Source organism: Schistocerca piceifrons, chromosome 8 (genome assembly GCF_021461385.2).
Source record: "Schistocerca piceifrons isolate TAMUIC-IGC-003096 chromosome 8, iqSchPice1.1, whole genome shotgun sequence".
NCBI lineage: Eukaryota > Metazoa > Arthropoda > Insecta > Orthoptera > Acrididae > Schistocerca > Schistocerca piceifrons.
This window is the reverse complement of record NC_060145.1, coordinates 109,252,525-109,278,725: the sequence shown is the minus strand read 5'-3', so window position 1 is coordinate 109,278,725 and position 26,201 is coordinate 109,252,525. Positions and strand designations below refer to the sequence as shown.

Genomic DNA, 26,201 nt, shown 5'->3' with positions numbered 1-26,201 from the left:
TCATACATCTTGCTCACCAGATGGTAGAGTGTAGTCAGGACTGGCTCTCCCACGGCCGGAGATCCGAATGGGGGACTATTTTACCTCCGGAATATTTTACCCAAGAGGACGCCATCATTTAATCATACAGTAAAGCTGCATGCCCTCGGGAAAAATTACGGCCATAGTTTCCCCTTGCTTTCAGCCGTTCGCAGTACCAGCACAGCAAGGCCGTTTTGGTTATTGTTACAAGGCCAGATCAGTCAATCATCCAGACTGTTGCCCTTGCAACTACTGAAAAGGCTGCTGCCCCTCTTCAGGAACCACACGTTTGTCTGGCCTCTCAACAGATACCCCTCAGTTGTGGTTGTACCTACGGTACGGCTATCTGTATCGCTGAGGCACGCAAGCCTCCCCACCAACAGCAAGGTCCATGGTTCATGGGGGGGATATATGACCTGTGTGACGTTTATTCAAATATTCTATTGGCATGGATTGTGTAGTGAATTTTTCAAGTATTTCTTTGGCAACTCCATCCACTGGGTGTCCTTGTTGAGCATCATAAAAATGTTTCACCTTGTTTAAATTTATTGTACTAATACTGACTATTGTTATTGATGAAGTCACCATAAACATTTTGCTTTTATCGTGTTACATGCTATTTCTCCCCATTCAAAAGTAGTCCACTTTTCCATGTAATTTTTGTTTGTGTCTTCTAATGGATGGCAGCACACATGGGTAACTTGGTAGAAATGACATGTCCTCAAATGTAGGTTCTCATGTTAAACCACCCTTGTTGGTGACAGGCACAGTGGGAAAAATGTGTATTCTATATTTCCAAGTCATTCAAATTGTTGGGAAGTAAATTTGGAGGTTACCAGAGGAGCACTTCATCCTCTTCCCCCTCCCCCTTCCCAATCATCACATAGTCTGGCATTTATCATCTGATTATAATTTATTTTAGTATGTGTTTGCTGGTCACGGTGGCCGAGCGGTTCTAGGCGCTTCAGTCTGGAACCGCGCTGCTGCTACGGTCGCAGGTTCGAATCCTGCCTCGGGCATGGCTGTGTGTGATGTCCTTCGGTTAGTTAGGTTTAAGTAGTTCTAAGTCGAGGGGACTGATGACCTATGATGTTAAGTCCCATAGTGCTCAGAGCCATTTTTTAGTATGTGTTTTATTCAAAGACATGTGATACTCCGTGTGCACATGTCATCTCTCGGTTCCTGTATCTTATTGTTACCTTCTGCATCATCATAATATTTTCATTAGAAACTGTGTTAATTGTTTATTTATGTATTCAGTTATTTATTTCCTGCGTCAGAAGCAAACACAATGCAAAACATGTATACACAACTTAAGTAAGAATAAAATGTAAAAATTACAAATCTTAACTAAGTTCAGATCTGAACTTGGTAACCTCAAGACACTAATCATAACTTAAGTTGTCCATGGTGTGTGGTGAGGGCGCATGCTAACATGTGTTCCGTCCCACATTCACAAAAACAAACATTTTTCAGTCTGGGCCTCTGTCTCTGGAAATTAGTTCTTCTCCTGGTCACACCAGAACAGATATGCCATCCTATTGTGTTGTCATGAGGGTATCATCCTTCAGGCATCATCAATCTTTTCAAATGATGCTGGATTCTAGCATAGAATTTCTGAAATCACATTTGCTGTGGTGGTAATGAGAGTTCCTTGGTTGACTCAATGAAACACTTTGACTTCATTGTGTATGTGCTTGCTGGTAGTTAAACAGAGAATTAGCTTCTGATACTTGAAGGTCTGTAAAAATGACTTCTTTAGGCAGATGTTAATTTGAATTTGTTTGTGTACAGGTTGAATGTGACTACTGGTCATTAGGAATAGTGGCCTACGAGATGGTGGTTGGAGATACGCCATTTTCTAATGATGACGTGGCGACCAAGCAGAGTAAGATCGCAAACTGTGCTGGGAAAGTGGTGATTCCGCCAGATGTTGATGCCTCGCAGTCATTGAAGCAGCTGGTTGCTGGCCTGCTGCAGGATGCTGCGTCACGCCTCGGACATGAGCATCTCCTGCGACACCCTTTTTTCTACTCCGTTGACTGGTCCAACTTGAGGGAATGTAAGAACTCATATCGACAATAGGGTCTAGAAGCCTCTGTAAAATTGATTTCGAAATTAACAGCTCTAAAACTTAGTTTCAGAATATAAATTACGATAAGTAAGAATTTGATGGTGACAGCTTGTGAGGTGTTATTTGTAGCTCAATAATTAAACATCATTTGTAGGAAAATGAATAAATAGAACTGCAGTTGTAAAACTTTCCTCAAAAAGGGTTGGCATAAGTTTCCTAAAGAAGGGAAATGTGCAAAGAAAAACTGTGTCTGTATATGAAGAGCACGTGCATGTTAAAGTTATATAGATTAAAGTGAACTACTCTGTAGCATATGTCTTCAACATGTTCTTATAAGAATAGAATACACATTATGAGGAACCATATTTTCATACCTAGGTTGTTGGCATTCCTCCTGTAAACTACAAATTTCTGCAAGAATAGCTAATTTTCACGTAATATGACACTGGAAAGCCCCAGGTAGAATACAGACAATGGAACCATTGCATGTAATGAGCAGTCACTTCCTTCTGGAACCACTGAAAGCGGATCTCATCATTGTGTGTGCCTTAAGAATCTGCAATATGCTGTTTGACTAATAACTTCTTAAATCATTACTTTCTGTAACCTGAATAAATTTTTAGATTTAATGTGAACTTATGAACTTTCTTATTTCTGTTTCAGCTGTGCCACCATTTATTCCATCAGTCAAAGGAGATGATGATACTTCAAATTTCACAGAACTTGAGCCTCCTGTTCAGAAATTGTCAATAGAAGATTTTAAAGTGAAGAAAGAGTTCTCTGGACGAAATTTACCATTCATTGGTTTTTCCTATTCTCATGAAATATCATCAAATGAAAAGTAAGGATGTACTGTCATTGCTTTTATGAGATTGAGTTCTTTTTCCTAAGTGTTTACTGTATCTTTGTTGATGTTTTAGAACGGACACTTCTCCACCAAAAAAGACAGATGACCCTGAGAGTGTGATAAGTAAAAAGAACAAGGAGATAGAGATACTGCGTAAAAAGCTTCTTGAAATGGAGAAACGAAGTGGAGACCTGTAAGTAAACAGTGTTACATACGTATGTAACTGCAGATAGAACTGAAATCTTTACCAATAATTCTTCTTCTTCTTCTTCTTCTTCTTCTATGTATGAGCCACTTTGGACTACTGTTGTTTAAACTGCTTCTTCCACATTTCCATAATCATTTCTCAGTTTTGTCTGTTTTTCTTCTGTGCATGTAGCTCCAGTTCTCTTCTTGGCTTTCTCGCAGAAACCTTTGGAACCTTGCAATTTCTTTTTGTGTGGCAGTTGTTCCTCTTGACCTTGAGTTCACCCATTCATCCACATTCCTTCAGACTTTTTGCAATATTTGTTGTCCACTTTTAATTTACTGAAATATGTGAAGTCTTTTTGTCAGTCTGTTGGGTTGCATTCTTCGGATTTGACCATAGTGAGCTATTCTTCTTTTCCTAATCATGTCTCTAATTTTTGGAATATGTGTGTAAATTACATTATCATGATGTCTTCTTTATTGTGATTGCTCCTTAACTGATCTGAAATTTTACCTTATTATTTTTCTTTATGTGATTTCCAGAGCTTCCATCATTGCTTTTTTGTTCAGAGGTAAACATTTTGTTGCATATAATGCTCCTGGATGAATTACTGTAGGGCAGCATCTAAGTTTAACATTGAGAGATACTGATTTTTTTATCATAGTGCATACATCCTCAGTGAAGTAGTACTCCGTTTTCATCTTAATAGCTCTTGCTTTAATGGCTTCTTTCTCCAAAATGTCTTTTTCTCATAAGATTCCATTACCTTGGCGGCGGTCTGAATTGGGATGTTTCCGGCCATATTTGATGGACGTTCAGAGGGGAGGAACTTCCTGTATCAATTACAGTGCTGCACTTTAAAGATCTACAATTATAAACTTGTTTATTTGTAGCACTGTTTCCCTCTCTGGATCATCTTCCTTGTTTCCTTGGACTTTGTCTTCTGTGAAATCTGCCCCGTGCTGGAGGTAAAATTCATGCTTATCTAGGTTCAACAAGCTACCAAATGACTGAAGTCTCTCTCTCTCTCTCTCTCATTTTTAGGACATGCGTCTATTCCCATATAGCTCTGGAAATTCTCATATACAGTTGTCTGCAATTTGGACAATATTATGAAAAGGATTGATTGCTGCACACCATATAGAGGATACATTGAGTTGCAGACAGGCACAACAAAAAGACTGCTAAACATGTGAGCTTTCAGCCAAAAGGCCTTCTTCTAAAGTAGATAACACACTCACATTCATGCAAGCACAACTCATGCATCGGTGACCGTAAACAGTGGTCATCTGTGTGTGAGTTGTGCTTGCATGAAAATTACATAAAGTGTGTGTGTGTGTGTGTGTGTGTGTGTGTGTGTGTGTGTGTGTGTGTGTGTGTGTGTCAGCTCACATGTTTAGCAGTCGTTGTGCTTGTCAGTGACCCATGTTCCCTCCTGGATGCCCACTATTTGATTTTTTCGGCAGTTTATCTTTGACAATTACATTGAGTGTTAACAAAATTGACAGCTCAACATCCGCCCTCTAACAGGCATTTGTGCAGACTCTCCAGTGGAACTTTCTCTCCTTTTTTTTCATGATGTAGGCTGTTGTCAAGGCAGGTAATATTTGATGGAGCACAGTGTGTCTCAGAGGCAGGGGCACAGCTGTGCGGAATAACCACCAAATCAGCAGGTGCTGGAAAGCTTGACCAAAATGCAGAGCCATCCCCTTCTTGCAGAAATAATGCTTCCATCACACTTGTTAACATGCACAAACAGTACAAATTCTCCATACAATATGTGTATCGAAAACTTCCTAAAACGACCAATAGAAATAATGTATGTTTGACTAGATTCATTTGGCAGTACTGTTAACATTGTGCAACTCCTCACTCCACGGAAGTGATATGTTGTACCTCATAATACTGGCCATCCGTTCGGTTTTCACAAAAGAGATTTTTAAGCTTCCTTCTGTAACTATTGCTTTCTGTCTAGTGGCTGTTTCCATTGAGTCTGGAAAAATAGCTAGGTTGTCTGAAAAAGATAGGCGTGTTTACTTGTAGCTTGTCCCTTTTGCAACCAAAGCTAACTCCTTCATTGATTTGGCTTTCTCCTAACAATATTCTCCCTTCTCTTATGACTGTTTTGGAACACAGTTAAAAGAGCAGCGGGAGGACCATCTCCCTGTCTGACTCAAGCTTTATCTCAAACCTTTCAGAAATTTAATCTCTAAATTTCACATTAGAACAATGTTTATTAGTGTTTGCTTAAAAATATTATGAAAAGGATAGATTGCTATTCACTGTAAAGATGGCACATTGAGTTGCAGGCAGGCACAACAAAAGACTGCTACACATCTGTTATGCCTGTCTGAAACTCAACATGTCATTTTTGTGGTGAGTAGCAATCTATCCTTTTCATGATATTGTTGACATTCCAACAGGTACTTTCCACACTTAAGCATTTTCTTTGTTAGAGATGTGGTTTTATTGTTATTGACTTCATTTTATATATATTTTTTGCTCTAATCAGCCAAGCAAGTTTCATTGGTGTGATGGTATCACAAGTAGTATCAATAAAATTTGAATGTTTACAGGATTTTTTCAGAATTTTTCTAGATCATCTGTTGTTTGGACTACAAAAGTCTTTATACAGCTTGTTCATTTTGCAAGTTTAGAGACTTCTTACCAAACTCTTAAGACTATCTTAAATTTTTGAGATCAAATTAACTGCACTGTGGGCACTTGTTTATTTAGAACATATGATTCCTTGTACAGATTAGTCAGGACCTCATATCTTCTTCCTTCATACTGTCACAAACATTGAGTGTTCTACAAGATTATTCATTTATCTATAACATACACCAACATTAACGTTGTGTTTATAGCTATTATACAACTTGCTTGTCTCGAGCTCTTCCCTTCTCAGAATGTTTCATATTATTTCGTGAATATAGCTTCTTCAATAAGATCAATAAATCATATTGTGGTGTCACTACACAAAATTGTACCACTCCTTTGCCATTTTTCAATGGTTCCAGCAGATTGTTTGATTAGATTAGCTGTACTTTTCGTTCCAATAGATTCATAGTGAGAGATCCTCCAAGGTGTAGAACATGTCAGACAACAAGTATGCATAGTAAATATTTATGAAAAAAAATGTATACTAATGTACCTTCCACAGAGCCTAAGTGAAACGGTCCTTATGGATGTGAAAAAAGTTTAAAAAATCTTAAACAATAAGGTGCAGTCAGATGAAAATAAGACTGATAGAAAAAAGTAAATAAACTGTTTGTTGTTTCAAAAGTAATGTCAAGAGTGTTAATACATTATCCTATTGTGAGACAAGACAATCAGTGCCTTCATGGAAAAATGTTGGCAGTTGCCTACAGAACCATGATTGTGCCCAGGCATGTACCGCGTCGTCTGAAGGAAGTTGCCAGTCACAGATTTCTGTCTCCAGGGCTTCAAAGACATGGAAAGAGGTCGGGACTGTAAGGAGGATGTGTAAGGGCTTCCCAGCAAAACTTCTGCAGCATAGTTGAAGAAACTTCGGCAATATGTGGGCAGACTCACAATGGAATGGCATATTGTTTCAATTCATTATACATGTTCATGAAATTTGAAAATTGCAGTCATTTATACAAAGTTTTGTGTAGCAGTTATTGGACACATGATGCAGAGCCCCTAAATCGATGCAGACTTGCAAAGTAAGGAAGGGTGAAAAGACTTTCTCTTTACAGCGAATGTCTGTAATCCAAGAATCTGTAGCAAAGAAACAGAAATGTTTATGATGACAATTTGTCTGGAATACAATAAATGTTTGTTTACATCATTTCTAAAAAAAAAAAATTATTGATGCAAGCTCTCAATAGTATCTGCTCAGGAAACTCTAAAGTGATCTATGAATGTGTTTATTTGTAAAAAATCATTCCTACAAAGAAAATGGTCCCGAGTTTTGAACATTTTGTACAGAAAACCAAGCAGCAAGTGATGGACTTTTTGAAGTAAATATTAATTCACTTGCAAAGGAGGTGGAGTGCAAAAAAATTTGTTCCCTAATTGCCTCCTTTCCATTGGAGCATGGTGAGTTGCTTTCACTTGATGATCAAAATCTATGATGTCGTTGGTAGACATAATTATGGAGGTCAAAGTTGATAGTATTGTTGTTTGCTGGTTCTTAAATGTGGTATGCAGGCTAGGTGTTAAATGAAACGTGAAAAATGCCCTTGTAAATTTATTGCATCATCATAAATTAACACTTTTATTGCAGCACCAAATACAAATATAGCAATGTGTGAGGACTGCTCAAATATTAGATGAATGATATGTTAGAAGGTTTTACACACTGGGTTACTGGATGGATAGGCTAAAATTTTACTTTAAATCCAATAAATGGTTCTAATTGGGCAAAGGACTACGGTGATACTTCTATTATTGTGAATTGAAGGGAGAAAAAGGGATCCTACAAGGTGCTGCCAGAAGCATAGGTTGCTGTATGGAAAGTTTAATGACAGTCATGGGGAACATGCATTTTGATGTGCAATCCCTACAGTGGAACAACCCCATGTGTTTGACACATTCAAAACATTTACCAAAACTGAAGATTAAAATCAGCTAAATTGTAGGATGAACCACAGACCATTCACTGCTATTAAAAACTGTCATTGATTATATCAGATGTGCTATATACTTTATTTTTGTTTTTACAGGGATAGAAGTGTACCAGCTCTCGAAGATCGATGCAGGTCTCTCGAAGATGATCTGGCGAAAGTGGAGCTTAAATGTCAAAAGTTGAAAGCTGCCAATGAGGTATAACACTTTGTTATGTACAGAAAACTTGGCTCTGAAGCAAAAAGGCCAACACCACAACACATTTTTGACAGACAAGTGATTTGAAGTGTGAAACCATTTTTGTCCATCTGTCTTTCATGTGAATAATTGTAGTAACTTCAGCTAATTTGTTGAGGCCCTCAGGTGTTGTCACAAATGATGTCACTGAAACCTGTCAATATTCTACACAAAGTTCACTGCAGTGTCATATTTACAAATGAGAAAGCAAAACCTTTGAATAGTGTACAGAAACTCAGGCTCTTGATGAGTCTAACCTGGTGCCTTAAGCACATCATCAGCTGTAAGACCTGTGGTATAAATCCTTACAATAATGGGCACACATGCTCTCTGTTAAGACACTAGGGGACCAACTGCCAAAATGTACAGTAGAGAACTAAAACCCTCTTGTTAGGGATATACATGTTTCATGCTGTGATGTGTTACATATTCCTCTTAAACATAAGAAAATAAATTATTGTGTTTTGGGGGTGGTCAAAACAACTGGTGAGCAACTGCTTACAATGGCAAAAGGTCAAAATTGCAGGCAGTTAAATTGTACGCCCAAGACTATTAAAATCACTAAGCAGCAGAGTATGTAGAATATGGAGGGGAGAGGATGGAAGGACATGACAGGAATCATCAACCACCAGTCAAAGAAATCCTCCTCCCTCCATAAGATGAACAGTGTCTGTGGGTTGTGGTACCAAAACTGTAAGGCAGATGCGGACTGGATCAATTTCTACAGCATGTTCCAGGGAGTTTTCTAGTTTCGCCATCGTTCCTGTTGGGTGTGGAGAGTTTGCTCTGAGTGGACAAAACAGTGATTCTATCACTTCCTCTGCTTATAGATTAGAATTTCATCTTAGAGGCAACTCAGTTTAAGGAAGTGTATTTAGCTTCAAATAAACTCCTAGTAAGCTATATGCTTTGGAACTAATAATTTCTCAAATCATCTTCCTCTCCAGCTCCTATAAAAATGAGTATGTCAGCCAGATCAAGGCCTCACCCTGACATTGCTCAAAGGGTTGACTCTGACCTGGATCAGGTTGATAAAATGTTATTGTATTAATGGGAGTCGAGTTTAATTTTTGTACTAGTGTGTTGTAGTTTCATTCTTCACAGAGCTCTTAATGAAGTTTGTAAACGCAACTAAATTAACGTACCACTTGCAGTAGTGTCTAACATGATCAGAACAAAAAGTACAGCTGGAAAAAGAAATTACAAATCTGTGTTGTAGAAGATAGTGGATTGATGTCAAACTGTGCAAAACACAACCTGTAAATCATTCTTGCAGTTCTCTCTCTCTCTCTCTCTCTCTCTCTCTCTCTCTCTCTCTCTCTCTCTCTCTCTCACCTGGGTGTGCATCAGTCAGAGTAAGAGCTAAAGATTTATGTTTGCTCCATGGTCAGAAAGCTGTGCTTTAGATCCTGAAACTTAGCAAATTTTTCTTATAGATAAAACTAATATCTAAGAACCTGAAAAATTCACAGTTTGCAATAGTTGTTAATTCAACTTCAAAATGTGAAAGTCTGTAATAAATTCTATTTTGTAGTGAATGTTTCCGGGTGAACTGTTTCATCAAAGATAGTTTGAAATACCTTCATGTTCTACATATAAATACTGTAAACGTACTCAATTTTTGATTACTGCTATTGCATACCATCAAGCAGAGCCTGATTTTGGAAGATAATGTGTGTAAGAACATGTTTTCAAAACAAAAAGTCCATGAGGATGATGACATACCAGTGCATTCGATGCTCTGGTGCAATGGCAGCTGTGGGCTGTTCAATGGTCTGTATAGGATGCATGTCATTTGATGCAACGTAGGACTCAACCATGGGACGTAACATTCTAAAAACCAATAAATGTGTAATATTGTCTGCTAGCTAAAGCACAAAAGTTTAATTTTTTGTGGAGACATTACCATGGCAGTTTTAGATGGCGAATGTTTCGAACTCTAGTTGTGCCAAATACTGGTAATAAATGGAGTCCGAACTGCCTCACTTATGACACTGCTGATTTCAGCAAACAGTTAGGAAATCTTTTGTATTAGATCTTGCTTGTTGTTTTCCTTTCTTATTTTGAAATAAGTGGAGGGACTAATCCTGTTGCATCATGGAGTTTGTGTATAATCCTCACAACACCAGAACAGATCAAAGATCCCTGTGGCAGTTCTGCTTTTGCAAAAACACAGAACGTGGCTGCTGTCCTGGTGGCTTGATTCTAGTTTCTGAAGTTAAAATCTTCTGGATTGTTAGGTTGTCATATTTCTTCTAAACTATCGATGTTTCAACCCTTCTGTTGGAATCTTCTTCAGGATCTTGTTGTGTCCACTGTTGACTGAACACTGTCAGAGACCAATGTTGCATTCTCTTATAAAGGGGAGTTTCCCATGCTTATGCTGGAGAAGTGGCATTATTGAGTAAAATTCTTATAGCTACCATTGGGTAGTCATCGTCATTGGATATTAAGTGAAATGTGCCTGCATTAATACTGAAGAAGGTTTTTTTTTTTTTTTTTGGCTAAATCTCTTAATGAGCCATTTTCATTGGTTAGAAAGGAATTTTTCCTGCACTGTTGCTGGAGGACAGTTATCTGTTGAAATTCCTCCTGCTGCTATTGGTTGACCATCATCGTTGGCTAGAAGTGAAATGGGCAGAGCAAGAAAGAGGCATGTTTGTCCAAAATATTATTGTCTGCAGAGGTGGCTTCTAGGGCAGTTGTACTGCTCACACTCTGCGGCTGGATATTCACTTCCTTGATGGCAGGGTGGCATAAACTGCCTTCTCTCTCTCTGTTAATTTACTGTTTCTTTTTTGGGGCACTGTATGCTTGAGCAGAATTCTAAGGAAAAACAACATTTGGATCTCTTTAATCAGTCAAAACAAAACAAGACTTTTTCCACAAAACAGATGCATCTGATTGCCTCCACACTGTGTCATTTGTGAAATGATGTGTGGCTGCGGTAAAGCATATATAAGCAAAACGGGAAGAACTGTTAAAGAGTGTATTAAGGAACATGAATACTACATGTGGCTAAACATGTGAAGTCGGTGATAGCAAAACATCACGAGAACTGTGGCCTTGACATTCATTTCAATAACATACTTGTGTTGGCTAAGGAAACCAACATTTATAGAAGAAAAGTTGGAGAAGCAATTGAAATTTCTAATAATGCTTGTAACTTCAATAGAGAGGAGTGTATGCTTCAGGCGTATTGGCTCCCTGCCATCAAGGAAGTGAATATGCAGCCGTCGCGTGCAAGCAATATAATGTCCTGGAAGCAATCTCCGTGGGCAATAATATTTTGGATAAACATTCCCCCTCTCTTGCTCTGCCCATTCCACTTCTAGCCAATGATGGCAGCCCATCAGTATCAGAAGGAGGAGTTTTAACCAATAAATCTTCTCCTGCAAAAGTGCAGGAAAAATCCCTTTCTAACCAATGACAATGGCTTACCAATGGTAGCCACAAGAATTTTACCCAGTAATTCCACTTCTCCACTGCAAGCATGGGAAAACTCTCCATTATAAGAGAACATGACACTGGTTGCTGACAGTGTTCAGTCAGCTGCAGACACCACAAAATCCCAAAGAAGATCCCAGCAGAGGTATCGAAACATCGATCATTTAGTAGTAGTAGTAGTATGACATGACCTAACAACAGAAGTTTTTAATGTCCGTGACAATGGCCACGGAAGCCTACAGCCCTACATAATTCTAGTTTGTTTATGCTTGTGGCTTACTGCCAGTTCGCTCTCTGCATTCTGCCCTAGAGCAACAGGAAAACAAAACCAGTCAGCGTATTTAGACCACCTCAAAAATCTTCCTCTAACGTGCAAATAGTTACCTTCTACTCTATTTCTACACTAACCACCTTGTCAATCCTTTCCATAGTGTCGAGTATGGGTCGCTTGGCTATGACTGATTGTGAAAGTCCAAAATAAAATTCTACAGATTTTGTAATCATAAAATTGGCTGGGAAAAGAAAAATAAGGTGAGGGGAAAATGGTGGTGCATCTCAACAGAAACAATCATTTGTCAAAAGCTTAAATAGAGCCAAAAGAAGAAAATGAGCAAAGACAGTTTTGGAAAAAAATGAAGCTTTTGCAAGAGCAAATGTTCCAGCCGTAAAGCTCCCCTACCACTTTTTCAAAGTCAATTTTAGAACACTAAGGCTTCATCTTTAGGGACATAGTGTGATGACCTTTTGAAATTTGTATGTGTGAACCTTTATAAACAAAAAAATTTAGATGTGAATTTCACCTAAAATAGATGTGAACTTTGCCAAAAGTTGATGCTACATTTTCATGTTGCTGCTTGTATCCGTTTGGAACATTGTGTGATGTGGTTCAAATTCCTGCCACTTAACACAACTAATGTAGAGAAGGGTAGTTAGACTGTAGCTATGAACGTAAAAAATATAACAAAGAGAATCTGTAGTGAACCTCAAAGATTTTTATCCAACATTAATAATTTATTCATTGTTTGTACCTGAGCAGCTTAATGCTGGTGTTACTTTTCTGACATCAGAGTGGTACATTCGTTTAATGATTCAGATATGGTAATAGACATTACTGGTAAAATGTAAATAATGTAGGAATATATGTGACAGCTCGCTGAATAGTAGAGAGTTGAGTAATTGACAGGCGCTTGAACAGAATGAAAACTTTGCTAGCTTTCCGAATGTGTGCGCACACAACCTGTATGCCTATATTGTGATGTCTGAATACTCGCACAGACAGTTATAAGGTAATACGAAACCCATATGCATCACTGTAATAAGAACCTCATATTTTTAACCCTTTCCTTAGAATTCTGTGAGTGACAGTTATTCTGAGTCATCGTTGATCCCCTTTCCCTACTCTTAATGTAATGTTTTGATTGTGCTCTTATTTGTGTGTTATATTTTAGTAGTGAGGCAATTCGTATAATCATTTGTTTACAGGCACTAAAAAGAACAACAGATTTGGAGCGTGCAGAGTGGAAGGAAAATGAAATGAAAGCTATTGCCTTGATACGTGATACTAAAGTAAAGTGGCAGAGAGATCAAGAAGAAAAACTTGCTGCACTCAGGAAGCAATTAGAGGCAAGTGCTTTTTATGAAGTACTGCTGACAGAAATTAAATAATGTAATGGGTGTTCGGTTAATCTCCTAAGTCAAATTAATTTAATAATGTTACTGCTTGTAAACAGAGGATAGTTTTCATTTTACTTTAACAATGAGAAAGTCAATGATATTGAAGGAGAAAAATAAAACAGTGGAAAATCGAGGATGGAATGTGACAATATTATGAAAAGGAAAGTCGCTACTCACCATATAGCGGAGATGCTGAGTCACAGATAGGCACAACAAAAAAAACCATTGCAAATAAAGCTTTCAGCCATTAAGACCTTCATCAACCGCGCGCGCGTGTGTGTGTGTGTGTGTGTGTGTGTGTGTGTGTGTGTGTGTGTGTGTGTGTTGATGAAGGCCTTAATGGCCGAAAGCTTTATTTGTGACAGTCTTTTGTTGTGCCTACCTGCAACTTAGCATCTCCGCTATATGGTGAGAGGCAACTTTCCTTTTCATAATATTGTGAAGAAGAAAAATAGTTATTTGGTACTGAGAAGAAAGCAAAACACACTAAAGAGCAAAAGGCACTATGAATTGCCTTGTAAATACTATTTAATGTGTTTGTATTTCTATATTTTGTCGAGCAAATAAATACTCTGAAATGTTTGTTGGTACATCCTCAGTTCTTTCACTCCTCAGCAGTGTGGAAAATTCACCATAGAACATTTGTCAAGAACATTCAGTAAGAATTTTAGTTTAGCCATATTAGTAATGTGTGTAATGATTTATTCAACCCATCACCTCCAGTTTTGTAGATCCCAACTTTTTATGGGATAGTATGTATCTCATAATATCACTTCTGCCATTCAGTGCTGGGGGTAACACACATGACATTACTTCAACATTCTGTCTAGCGTGTGATGTTACCTTCAGTTTCATTGACATCCAGTGTGAATTAGGCTTTACACTGCTTGTTTTCATGAGCCAAACTTGGATGGTAAAAAGTTTACTGTGGTGAAACTTCCTGGCAGATTAAAACTGTGTGCCGGACCGAGACTCGAACTCGGGACCTTTGCCTTTTGCGGGCAAGTGCTCTACCGACTGAGCTACCCAAGCACGACTCACGCCCTGTCCTCACAGCTTTAAGTCCGCCAGTACCTTGTCTCCTACCTTCCAAACTTCACAGAAGCTCTCCTTCTTCGAGGAGTGCTTGGGTAGCTCAGTCGGTAGAGCACTTGCCCGCGAAAGGCAAAGGTCCCGAGTTCGAGTCTCGGCCCGGCACACAGTTTTAATCTGCCAGGAAGTTTCATATCAGCGCACGTGGAAAATGATATCGAGAACGGAGGAAAAAAGAGAGGAAGAGAAGTTGGAAGAATGTTAGAGGAAAAGTGCACAACAAATGAGAAGTAATTTGAATTTATTGTTAATTTCTTGTGAAGACTAGTGATACATTCAGTTTAGTAATAAAATGATTTGATATTTTTGTAATTGCTTAGTCCCCTCTCCTCTTCTCTCTGTAGTTGACAGAAGCTGTTGATAATATTGTTTACATTGATTTTGCTTCACAGATTTGATAAATCTTTGGAAGAACCCGAACCTGCCATATAATTTATTTTTGATTGTGTGACTGGCTTGTCAGAGACCATTTGCTAGTACAAATTTTTGGTAGTAGCAGGTGTTACATATGTGCATCACAAAACAAATGCTGCAATATATTATTTATAAAGAGTATTTTATTATGCAGAGGTACAATTGAAAATAAATTATACAGCAGTTTCATGTGTTACAGTATGTCATTTCTGAAAAATGGTGATAATATAACCAGTCTCTTCAATTGTTGTTTATATTGTTGGTCTGGCTGGAGTTAAGGCACCGGACTTCAGTTTTGGAGGAACACTCCTCTGATTCACATGTGACAATCCGTTTTTCAGTTTATCTGTGGTTATCTTGTCACTCAAGGCAAATGCTCAGATCATTTCTTCAAAACATGCTCCGTTTTGTGACATCGCTTACGAATTTCACATTACTAAGCAAAATGAAATGCCTGTCCTATAGCAGAGATTGGTAAATTCAATAACATTTGTACAGACATTGTATCGAACATCTTTAAAAAAAATTTGTAAACTCGTAAATGATTTTTATATATGATTGACGTGGAAACCTTTTGCTGTTCCCCCACCCCTCTCCCCAAAACAAAAGACCGTGGCTAATTTTCTACTCAAAACTTGTGTAATCCAAGCTCATGCTGTGGCTGATGACCTGTAGTCCAGTCAATGAGTGCTCAAAGAGTGCATTTTTAAGGCCCTCATAAATAGTCAAACATTTTGTTAAACTTAATTATGCTTGTCAAATATTTGACCGTGTGTGGTGCTGTTTGACGTGTCTGTCAAGCATAGATCATGTTTGTGAGAAATTTTGAGCAACACCAAGTTTGACAAGATGGCAGACATTGACACAAACAATGTTTCACCACATACGTTTAGTGAAAAATTCTTTTCTTGCAATTTATGTCACTCTATTGAGAGTCCCCACAACTATGGAAAATGTTATAAACTGTAAAAACAAAATAGCACTGACAATTACCAAAAGTGTGACAATATCACGTCTTTTCCAGCCATATTTTATGCATGAAGAGATTATAAACAAAATCAATATTTTACGTGGGAAAAATATATCTAAAAACAAAGATGATGTGACATACCAAACTAAAGCGCTGGCATGTCGATAGACATTGAATTTTGTGTGTGTTTGTTTGTGTGTCTATCGACATGCCAGCGCTTTCGTTTGGTAAGTCACGTCATCTTTGTTTTTAGATAAATCAATATTTTGTACATACAGTAACATACAAGCCGTAGTGGAATGAAATAAAACAAATCAAAGTTCTCCAACTCTTCCTCAGGTGATGTGAGTTCTAGTTACGTTCCAATGTTGTGGTATTTTAATGAACTGTCATTATAGGAATAAGTAGAAGAGAATATTTTGAAAGTGGGTGCGAAGTAACACTAAACAAGTTATTAAACGTTTCACTGTCTATCTGCAGAAAGTTGATGTAATCATCAGGTTCTGAGTATAACATTTCCATTAACAGGTTTTCAGTTGTATATTTCTCTCTCATTTTTAAACTATTCCCTGGACTACCAACTTGTTTTTTTCTTCTTTAAACACAGTGCCGGAAGAGTTAGTGTCGCTGTTGTTATCGTCATTGTCGTCTTCAGTCCAAAAACTGGTTTGATGGCCCTCTCCATGCTATTAAAAACGCTTTAACTGCATTTGCAGCCATTCCAACTAGTGCCAAAATACAGTACACATTAAAAACGCCTGCTTCAAAAGTAAAGTTAAAGTGACAAGCTTTCTTGGCAAGTATATGGGCTTGTTTGAGGCATCCGTGGCTAGACAAGACTGAACCTAATAGAGAAGTTTGCTCTTTTGGGAGAGTCTTAATAAGTAGAGCCTTAACAAGTTTTGAAAAGTTTAATTGCCCATTCAAAAAAGTGGATGTAATCATCGGGTTCTGAGAGTGATATTTTCTTTAGCAGATTGTCATGGGTAAGTCTCACTTTAAGCTATTCCCCAGACCAGAGAATTGTTTTCTTCTTCTTCTTATTCTTTTTCTTCTTCTTCTTCAAACACAGCCAGGACTGCTTTGTCTGCATTTGTGGCTGCTGTCACTGACAAAATACGTACAAACGTGAACAATGTCTGCTGCAAAGTGAGGTTTACACACATTTTACATTTGCTTACATGCTTCATATGGTCGCAAGTAATCAAGGATTCTGCAGCTGAGTAAGCAAGCACATAAGTGCGAGGTCTTTGGATTACATTCCCATGTAATTATAACCATTTATGAATGTAAACCAAGTAAGTTTTGCAGTAGACACATTGAAAAAAAAAACATGCATGTGCAAAGATTTGGGTGTATGTTGCAATAATTATTGTTTTGCAGTTTTCTTTTATCAGTATCATCTTGTTTCATGCAGTGCTCCTTGGGTTGCACGTTATACTTGTTGCAAATGTTTCTACAATAATGTAATTAAAATGACTACACTGATTTGACTGGAAGTTCTTGTGCACCTTGTTTTGTTTACAGTCTCCTAACGAACATTTTTTTCTTCATTCTTCAGGACAAAAGTTATTAAAGTAATGAATTAATCATTCAGTATTGATAATTGGCACAACCATAAAAACTCTGTTGTTAAAATCAAGTGGGAATGAGATGAGAGAAGCACCAGCAGGGAGATTCGATCTACTGACCTCGTGCTTCTGAACCTAAGTGCTTAAACACTCAGTTGCGGACTCGTTGAGTACTGATGACTGTACAAAATATATAAGCACACGTAAAATTTTCTCAAATGGTTGAGAGGTATGTTTTCTTATTTACAACTGTTTAAATCCTAATTGTGCACTACGCATCCTGTCAATATGAATCAAATCAGTGAGAAAAGTTGTCAGACTTTTGACATCAACTGAGGAGCTACTTGACCGAGTAGCAGCGGTTCCAAACCACGAAAACTGACAACGCTCAGGGGAGCGGTGTGCTGACCCTGTGCCCATGATGCCATTGGCAGAGGATGACACAGTGATCACATGGTACCGGTTCACCAGCCAGAATCTGTGGGTGGAATTTGTTTTTTATGCTAAGTTATCAAAAGTATCCAGACGCCCTTACATAATGCAATATTGACCACTAGATGTCACAAGAAGTGTCCCTGCTAGTGTAAAAGGAAGGGTTGTCAGTAGAGAGTCAGTAACAGCCCGGAGGGTTGGTCAGGAGCGCTCCAATGACTTTGAATGTCACCTGATTAACAAATCCTTCAGGAACATTTCAATGCTTTTGAAGCTATCCAGGTCAATAGTTGGTGATTGTGAAGTGGAAATGCAAATGAATAGCCACAGCTAAACTGAGACCAATTGGATCTCATGTACTGATGGACAAAACCCATTGAGCATTGCAGTGGGTGGTTGCTGAAAATGACATGAGATCAGTGGAAGAAATCGTGAGTTTCAAAATGCTACCAGCAGTCTGGCTAACACTAACATGATGACTGTGCATAGGGAGTTAAATAGAATGAAGTACAATGGTAAGCAGCTACTCATATGCCACATATTTCTGTAGTCAGTGCTAAGCAATGGTTAGGAAGGTGTAAAGAACAGTGCCATTGGATAGTGGATGTCACGAAACAAGTGATTTGTAGTGATGACTCACACTATACCCTATTGCAGTGCAATGAAACAATTTGGGTTTGACAGATTCCTAGAGAATGTTATCTGCCATCATGTGTAGCAGCAACAGTGAAGTAAGGAGAAGTTGGTGGTATGTTATGGGGGTGTTTTCTGTGATTATGGTGTGGTCCTCTTATTGCAGTTAAGAAAATGTTAAATTCAGAATGATATGAACACACTTTACAGCATTGTGCACTGGGTACAGTAAAGGAACAGCTCAGAAATGATTGTGTGTCAGGATCACAATGCACCGGGTGTGAGTCAGAGGTTTGTGGACAATAATGTTTCTGAAGTGGACTGGGCAGCCTATAGTCCTGACCTAACCCCAATGGGACACCTTTGGGATGAGTTAGAATGTTGACTTCACTCTAGACCCCAGCATCAAACAGCACCACCTTTGGTTTTGCCTCTTGAGGAAGAATTCCTCCACAGACAGATACCTCACAATAAGTGTCCCCAAAAGCAATCAAGCAGTCATAAAGATGAAGGATGGATACACTCCATGTGAATTTCCACTAATTGGTAGCTGGATACTTTTGATTCAGACAGTGTATACTTAATGTATAAAGGGAGAAATGCCACAAAATATTATTTCATGTAACTTTATTGAGTAAAAGTGCACACAGTATGTTAATAGTAGCAATCATTTACAGTGCTTATCCTTTTGACTGTCATTTGTTGACTCTAGTGAGCCTGGACCAGAGTAGTTGCAAATTATTGACTGATAAAGAACAAACACCATAATTCTCTCCCCTGTGCATGTATCTACATCTACATCCATACTCCGCAAGCCACCTGACGGTGTGCGGTGGAGGGTACCTTGAGTACCTCTATCGGTTCTCCCTTCTATTCCAGTCTCGTATTGTTTGTGAAAAGGATTGTCGGTATGCTTCTGTGTGGGCTCTAATCTCTCTGATTTTATCCTCATGGTCTCTTCGCGAGATATACGTAGGAGGGAGCAATACACTGCTTGACTCTTCGGTGAAGGTATGTTCTCGAAACTTCAACAAAAGCCCGTACCAAGCTACTGAGCGTCTCTCCTGCAGAGTCTTCCACTGGAGTTTATCTATCATCTCCGTAACGCTTTCGCGATTACTAAATGATCCTGTAACGAAGCGCGCTGCTCTCCGTTGGATCTTCTCTATCTCTTCTATCAACCCTATCTGGTACGGATCCCACACTGCTGAGCAGTATTCAAGCAGTGGGCGAACAAGTCTACTGTAACCTACTTCCTTTGTTTTCGGATTGCATTTCCTTAGGATTCTTCCAATGAATCTGTCTGGCATCTGCTTTACCGACGATTAACTTTATATGATCATTCCATTTTAAATCACTTTTAATGCGTGCTCCCAGATAATTTATGGAATTAACTGCTTCCAGTTGCTGACCTGCTATATTGTAGCTAAATGATAAGGGATCTATCTTTCTATGTATTCACAGCACATTACACTTGTCTACATTGAGATTCAATTGCCACTCCCTGCACCATGCGTCAATTCACTGCAGATCCTCCTGCATTTCAGTACAATTTTCCATTGTTACAACCTCTCGATATACCACAGCATCATCCGCAAAAAGCCTCAGTGAACTTCCGATGTCATCCACAAGGTCATTTATGCACATTGTGAATAGCAACGGTCCTACGACACTCCCCTGCGGCACACCTGAAATCACTCTTACTTCGGAAGACTTCTCTCCATTGAGAATGGCATGCTGCGTTCTGTTATCTAGGAACTCTTGAATCCAATCACACAATTGGTCTGATAGTCCATATGCTCTTACTTTGTTCATTAAACGACTGTGGGGAACTGTATCGGACGCCTTGCGGAAGTCAAGAAACACGGCACATACCTGGGAACCCGTGTCTATGGCCCTCTGAGTCTCGTGAACGAATAGCGCGAGCTGGGTTTCACACGACCGTCTTTTTCGAAACCCATGCTGATTCCTACAGAGTAGATTTCTAGTCTCCAGAAAAGTCATTATACTCGAACATAAAACGTGTTCCAAAATTCTACAACTGATCGATGTTAGAGATATAGGTTTATAGTTCTGCACATCTGTTTGACATCCCTTATTGAAAACAGGGATGACCTGTGCCATTTTCCAATCCTTTGGAACGCTACACTCTTCTAGAGACCTACGGTACACCGCTTCAAGAAGGGGGCAAGTTCCTTCGCGTACTCTGTGTAAAATTGAACTTGTATCCCATCAGGTCCAGCGGCCTTTCCTCTTTTGAGCGATTTTAATTGTTTCTCTGTCCCTCTGTCATCTATTTCGATATCTACCATTTTGTCATCTGTGAGACAATCTAGACAAGGAAGTACAGTGCAGTCTTCTTCTGTGAAACAGCTTTGGAAAAAGACATTTAGTATTTCGGCCTTTAGTCTGTCATCCTCTGTTTCAGTACCATTTTGGTCACAGAGTGTCTGGACATTTTGTTTTGATCCACCTACCGCTTTGACATAAGACCAAAATTTCTTAGGATTTTCTGCCAAGTCAGTACATAGAACTTTACTTTCGAATTCATTGAACGCCTCTCGCATAGCCCTCCTCACACTACATTTCGCTTCGCGTAATTTTTGTTTGTCTGCAAGGCTTTGGCTATGTTTATGTTTGCTGACTGTTTCTTGTGGCCAGTTGTGATAAGACTTTGGCTGTGTGCTGATCTACTTTCAGGATAAAGAGGAATATATTACAGAGCTGTGCACCCAGAACAATGTGCTGACAAGCCAACTGGATCGCCTCACTGTTCAGGTGGAGAAGAATGAAGGAGAACTGCATGCACTGCAGAGTGCATTACAGAAAAGTCAAAGCAATGTGACAGAGGTGAGAAAAGTATTATATTATTGTAGTTTTGTAGAGAGTAAACAGAGGGAACATGTAATGTAACTGTAAATGGATAGAAAATCTACTCACCAAGCAGCAGCAGCAGCAGCAGGTGAAAACATACGCAAAAAGGTTTAACTTTGACAAGCTTTTAGAGCCAATGGTTCCTTCTTCTGGGACAAGAGTTGAAGGGGAAGGAAGAGAGGCGAAGGAAAAGGACTGGAGAGGTTTGTGAAAAGGGCTGCAGTTGAAAAAAGTCCTCCAGAACCCAGGGTCAGACCAAGGTTTCAGATTTCTAATGTTGGTCTCTCCATCAAAGTGAATGTGCTCTGGCTTTAAGAGTTTCTCTTACCAATGTTTGTTTTGCACGTTGGTCAGAGCCAGACTGCTTGCAAGTATTGTCACTAAATCTTAGCATTTTATTTAGAATCTTGTCATTTCTTGGAAATAGTTTCATCACCTTTGTAAAGATGATGACTAGTATTAATTTCTGGTTGCTGTGTAACTTACAGTCGTATGAGTGTCTTTCAGGGGACAAGAATGGGATAGATTCAGAATAAAAGTGGAGGGGGGAAAAAAAACCACCCTGAAGTAACCCCTTTCCACCTGGATAATCTGTGACTGTAAATGTTAATGTCCTTGATTTATGCAGTTTGGTGTTTGTGTTCCATGCTGTAATAATAAAACTGTAGCAATTTTGGGTGTACTTTATAGATTTAGACATTTCAGTATCCAGTACTGTGGTACATCATAATATATGTCTTTTCGTAATGTGTCTGTGTCATATTTAGAGTCTGCGTGGGTTGTGGAACATTCTTTGATATTTTATTGAGAAGTAACCTCTATATCCATATTATGCTACTTAAACTATTATTCTGTGTCACTGTTTAATAGTATTGCTGTATATACTTGTAAGTTTTATTTCCAGCGCCCACTGCAATAACTCTGTACCTCATTGGATAGGCAGGTAATAGTAGATCTGTAATTCTTCGATATTCTGATGTCCCAACTTTCGTGAAGAAGATACATCACACCAGGTCAGCCATGCAGGGAGTCCTGTATCCGTGCTCAAAACAAAGTTCACTGCTCACATTAAGTACAGTTGCACAGGAGTCAGCTTTTTACTCCAAAAACCATTTTTTCCTCACAGGAGGTTTATGGTAATTTTTTTATTGCTGTCTGTGTATCTGCATTAGTGATCTTGTCTGTGGTGCCCAGGAAATTGATATTTCTAATTGCATTTTGTTCTTTAGCCATTGAGCCTCTCTGTTGAAGCTATGTATTCTCCTAAATATTTCCTCAGTGTGACTCTACCTCTTTGATACAAGATAGTTGAGCTATCTCTGACTTAACATCACAAAGAGATTGATTGAATTTTTTTCAAGTTATATCCAGAAAACTTAATCTGATTGTGGAAATTTTGGTCCTCCGTGTATCTCTTTAATTCTCAATGCACAAGCTAGTATTTCAGTGACAATATCACAAGAATTAGTTGTTATAACTTCACACTTGGTTCACTGTCCTGAATTTTAAATGAAATTGTAAGATTGTCTTGTCCCTTCTGCCAAGAGGAATATGTCTTTACTTACAGTAGTGATATACGATGTTTGGAACATGAGTAGTGGAAACTATTTATTCACAACTGATACAAAAGAGTTACATGATTGCACCTGTTACTGTCGACTGATGACCATAGACGTTAAGTCCCATAGTGCTCAGAGCCATTTAGTATTACTGTTCGTTTTTGGAGCATCACCTGCGACCAGCTTTGCCAAAGAAGCGGCGACACTTTCTGCACAACCCACCCATCATTTTGCACGACAATGTGCGGGCGCATACAGCGCAAGCTGTGGCTGTTCTGTTCAGTCGATGGGACTGGGAAGTACCGTACCATCCACCATACTTCCCGGACTTAAGTCCTTGTGACTTTGATTTGATTCCGAAGATGAAGGAACCACTTCGTGGCATTCGGTTCAGAACTGTTCCAGAGGTTTGACAGGCAGTAGACTGCTCCATTTGCACCATCAGCAGAACAGGCTGTGCTAACGGTATACTACACCTTGCACATATATGATGATCGTCTTCACTCAAGGTAGTTCTGGATTCCTTTCTACACGGTTTCTTTGATGAAGAGCGGTTTCTATTTTCCATAAACTCTGGTCAATTGCTACAGGTCATGTAGTCTTTAAACTGTTGTCAATGTAGTATTTTCTTCTTCTTGCCAAAATGCATCTAGTGCACAATTAGATTAGATGTAATTTTCGTTCCGTAGTGTGGAGATCATTCGGGGTGTAATCATGTTGGAAAAACAAGAATAACAATAAATATTTATGAAGAAAATCAAATATGCTAGTGTACCTTCCACAGATTCCAATTGAGATGGTTGTCATGGATGTGGAATAAGTAAAAAAGAACAATCTTAAACATATTTTCATTTAAAAGGTACTAAATATCTTGTCAGAAAAGGTGTGAATGTTCAGTACACTAAGGTGCATATGACAGCCGTTTGGCTATTGTTGCCATGCATTATGAAATAGAAAAGCATTTTGCAACACTTACATACAATGATCACATTACTTCAATGGGTTTGTACAGAAGAAAGATTGTATATAATACTAGCATTATTTGATATTATTGATAGCTGAATTAAAATTAGTTGACACTTCCTGGGTTCTATTTTGTATTTCATCACACACACACACACACACACACACAATCAAACAAACAATGCCAACGAAATACCAACACTTCATACACACCACTAACCAAACACTGCTGGATTCTTCTGCACAAGACACGATTCAGCATCACATATACAGTTGTTATAATCACAGAGATCAGCTTACATTAGATAAACTTCACATGACATTGTGTAAAGCCAAATTTTTGAATGTTGCAAGTAATTGTTGTGACTGGGTCACCAGACTCATAAATATGACTACCTTCCATAGTGTGATGGTGTAGTGCAGTAGTTAAATTATATGTATATATAATGTGGAAGGTCATGGATTCAACTCATCAAATGCAGTGAAATTTTTTTATGTTTCTAAATTTAATCAAAAGACTTTGATTATTATTTTTATTCAGTTAATTGGTTTAAATGTAACTTTTTAAATTTCTAATACTTTGCCACATCATTTTCATCATAATATTGACTTATTTATTTGCTTTTATTTTTTGTTGTATTGTTATTTTTTGTTTGGAATCTGCTATGTTGCCTGTAATCTGCAACCACGTGCTATCCAGGACTGTTCATCTGTTGGTAATGTGACAGCCTGTGTGGGGATAATTTCAAGTAACCAGTGACAGTGAGAAATTACCATTTAATTTTAATGCTGAAACTGAACTTTTTCTGTTTTGAATATGCTTGTAGGTTAACCTCGATGCTGTGAAAACATGATCATGATTTTAGTTCTGCTGCAGATTGTTCATCATTGTTTCCTTGTATATATTGCACATAATGATTTTGTGTTAGGCTAGGACATGAGTTTAAATTCTAGGCTGCAAAATGCATTGTCTGCCACAGTTCAGTCATTGGTCACATAAAATCAGCTGTTTACAGGGCACCTCCCATTTCTGTCATACCTCCGGCAGCCACTTCAGACATTGCTCCATGTTACATATTGACAGCATTTTTGAAGTGTTCTGCTATGTTTTTGTGTCACCTATAACTGAGCAGTCACTGGCATCAAATGTGGCAACACTGCAGTGGCAAGTGACTGATGTCAACTATCAAGTAATTTTAATCAAACTGTAGTAACATATACACATCAGTTGGTTCTAAAGAGAAATGCACCAGTGGAATACGCTGCTCCAGTAGTAGTTCAAACTTCTCATAGCTGCCGGTAAGTTATTGAACATGTGGTTGTCAATAGTGGATACTTTTATTGACTAAAATAAGTGACTTTAAATCTTTGCGAAGATTATTTCTAGTCTTGATTCCATGAACTGAGTTGTTGATTTGAAAGAGAGATAACATTCATTAAAGAATAACTATATTGGGAAGCAGTAGTTTACTATCCCAAGTTCTTTAAACAGGCTACTGCAGGATGTTTGTGGATTCACACCACAAATAATTCTTGTTACATGTTTTTGGACCCTAAAAACTGTAGCTTGGCTTAATGAGTTACCCAGAAAATAATCCCGTGTAACATAAGCATAGTACGCCAGTTTTTTAAAAAAATTTCATATCGTCCATGTCTGCCAACATTCACATTTGCAAATAGAAATTTGTTTAGGTGCTTCAGCAGTTGTGTGGTGGGCTCCTCCCAGTTGAATTTATTGTCAAGCTGTAGTCTCAAGAATAGTGGGCACACCTATGTATAAAGTGCACCAACTACAAATAAAATTGTCTCATGTCATTTCAGTGTTGCTTTAGAATTGTGTGCCATGCTTATTCCTTCATTATAGCTTCAGCTAACACAATCCACTGTTGTGCTGTCATATGTCCAAGTGAGCAGCAGTAATATAAAGTAAACAGCAAGCCAGGGAGAAAAACTGTGCGATCTGTGCAAGAAAATGACAGAGTATGAGCTAGCGACACAGTCCCACAAAGAGGCAGTAGTATATGAGATAATTAGCATTCACGTAACCAGTTGGCTGTTATCTGATGGAACTGTGCTGTGTATGCTTCCAGTGGGTATTTACTTTGGGCAACACTTATTTGCGGCATCAGAGTGATATAATGAAAGTTTTTTATTATTGTTTAATGAAACAGTGATTTAGCGCATATAATGCAAGTTTATTTTTATTGAATTAAACTAAAATTAAACTATAAGTTTGGTCATATGTGGTCACCTTTGTAATGTAACCACAAGTATTCCTTACATGTGGAAAAAGTACACTGCACTCCCATTCGTATTGCAAAAACCAGTGCACCCACTTGAAGTTTGAAAGTTCTGAGATGTATGTAACGTGTTTTTTCGAAGTTTAATGGCAAGGAATTGTCTAGGAACTATTTATTAATGTCTATAAAAATTTGATTAACTGATACTTATAAGACCATACTTGATTTGCTATTTATTGCAATGTTTGAGTCACTGGCAAACAAAACAAACTTGGCATCAAGTATTGTTACAGATAAAAGGTCACTGATATGCAAAAAAGTAAGGGCCATAAAATGGAACTTTGCGGGACATCATACGTAATTAGTTCGC

General features: G+C 38.4%; 1 protein-coding gene and 1 non-coding gene across 2 annotated transcripts in view; both read left to right on the top strand.

Moving 5' to 3' along the window:
• The window catches only part of LOC124711300 (citron rho-interacting kinase), a 217,559-nt gene that overhangs the window by 34,896 nt on the left and 156,462 nt on the right, over positions 1–26,201 (top strand). The window contains exons 5-10 of the mRNA XM_047241304.1: positions 1,816–2,083; positions 2,759–2,936; positions 3,016–3,135; positions 7,824–7,923; positions 12,892–13,032; positions 20,896–21,045. Coding sequence (XP_047097260.1) covers positions 1,816–2,083; positions 2,759–2,936; positions 3,016–3,135; positions 7,824–7,923; positions 12,892–13,032; positions 20,896–21,045 — 957 coding nt within the window. The remainder of the gene's footprint in view (positions 1–1,815; positions 2,084–2,758; positions 2,937–3,015; positions 3,136–7,823; positions 7,924–12,891; positions 13,033–20,895; positions 21,046–26,201) is intronic.
• Trnas-cga lies at positions 14,207–14,281 on the top strand. The gene has a single exon. It is a non-coding gene; the product is annotated as a tRNA-Ser (tRNA).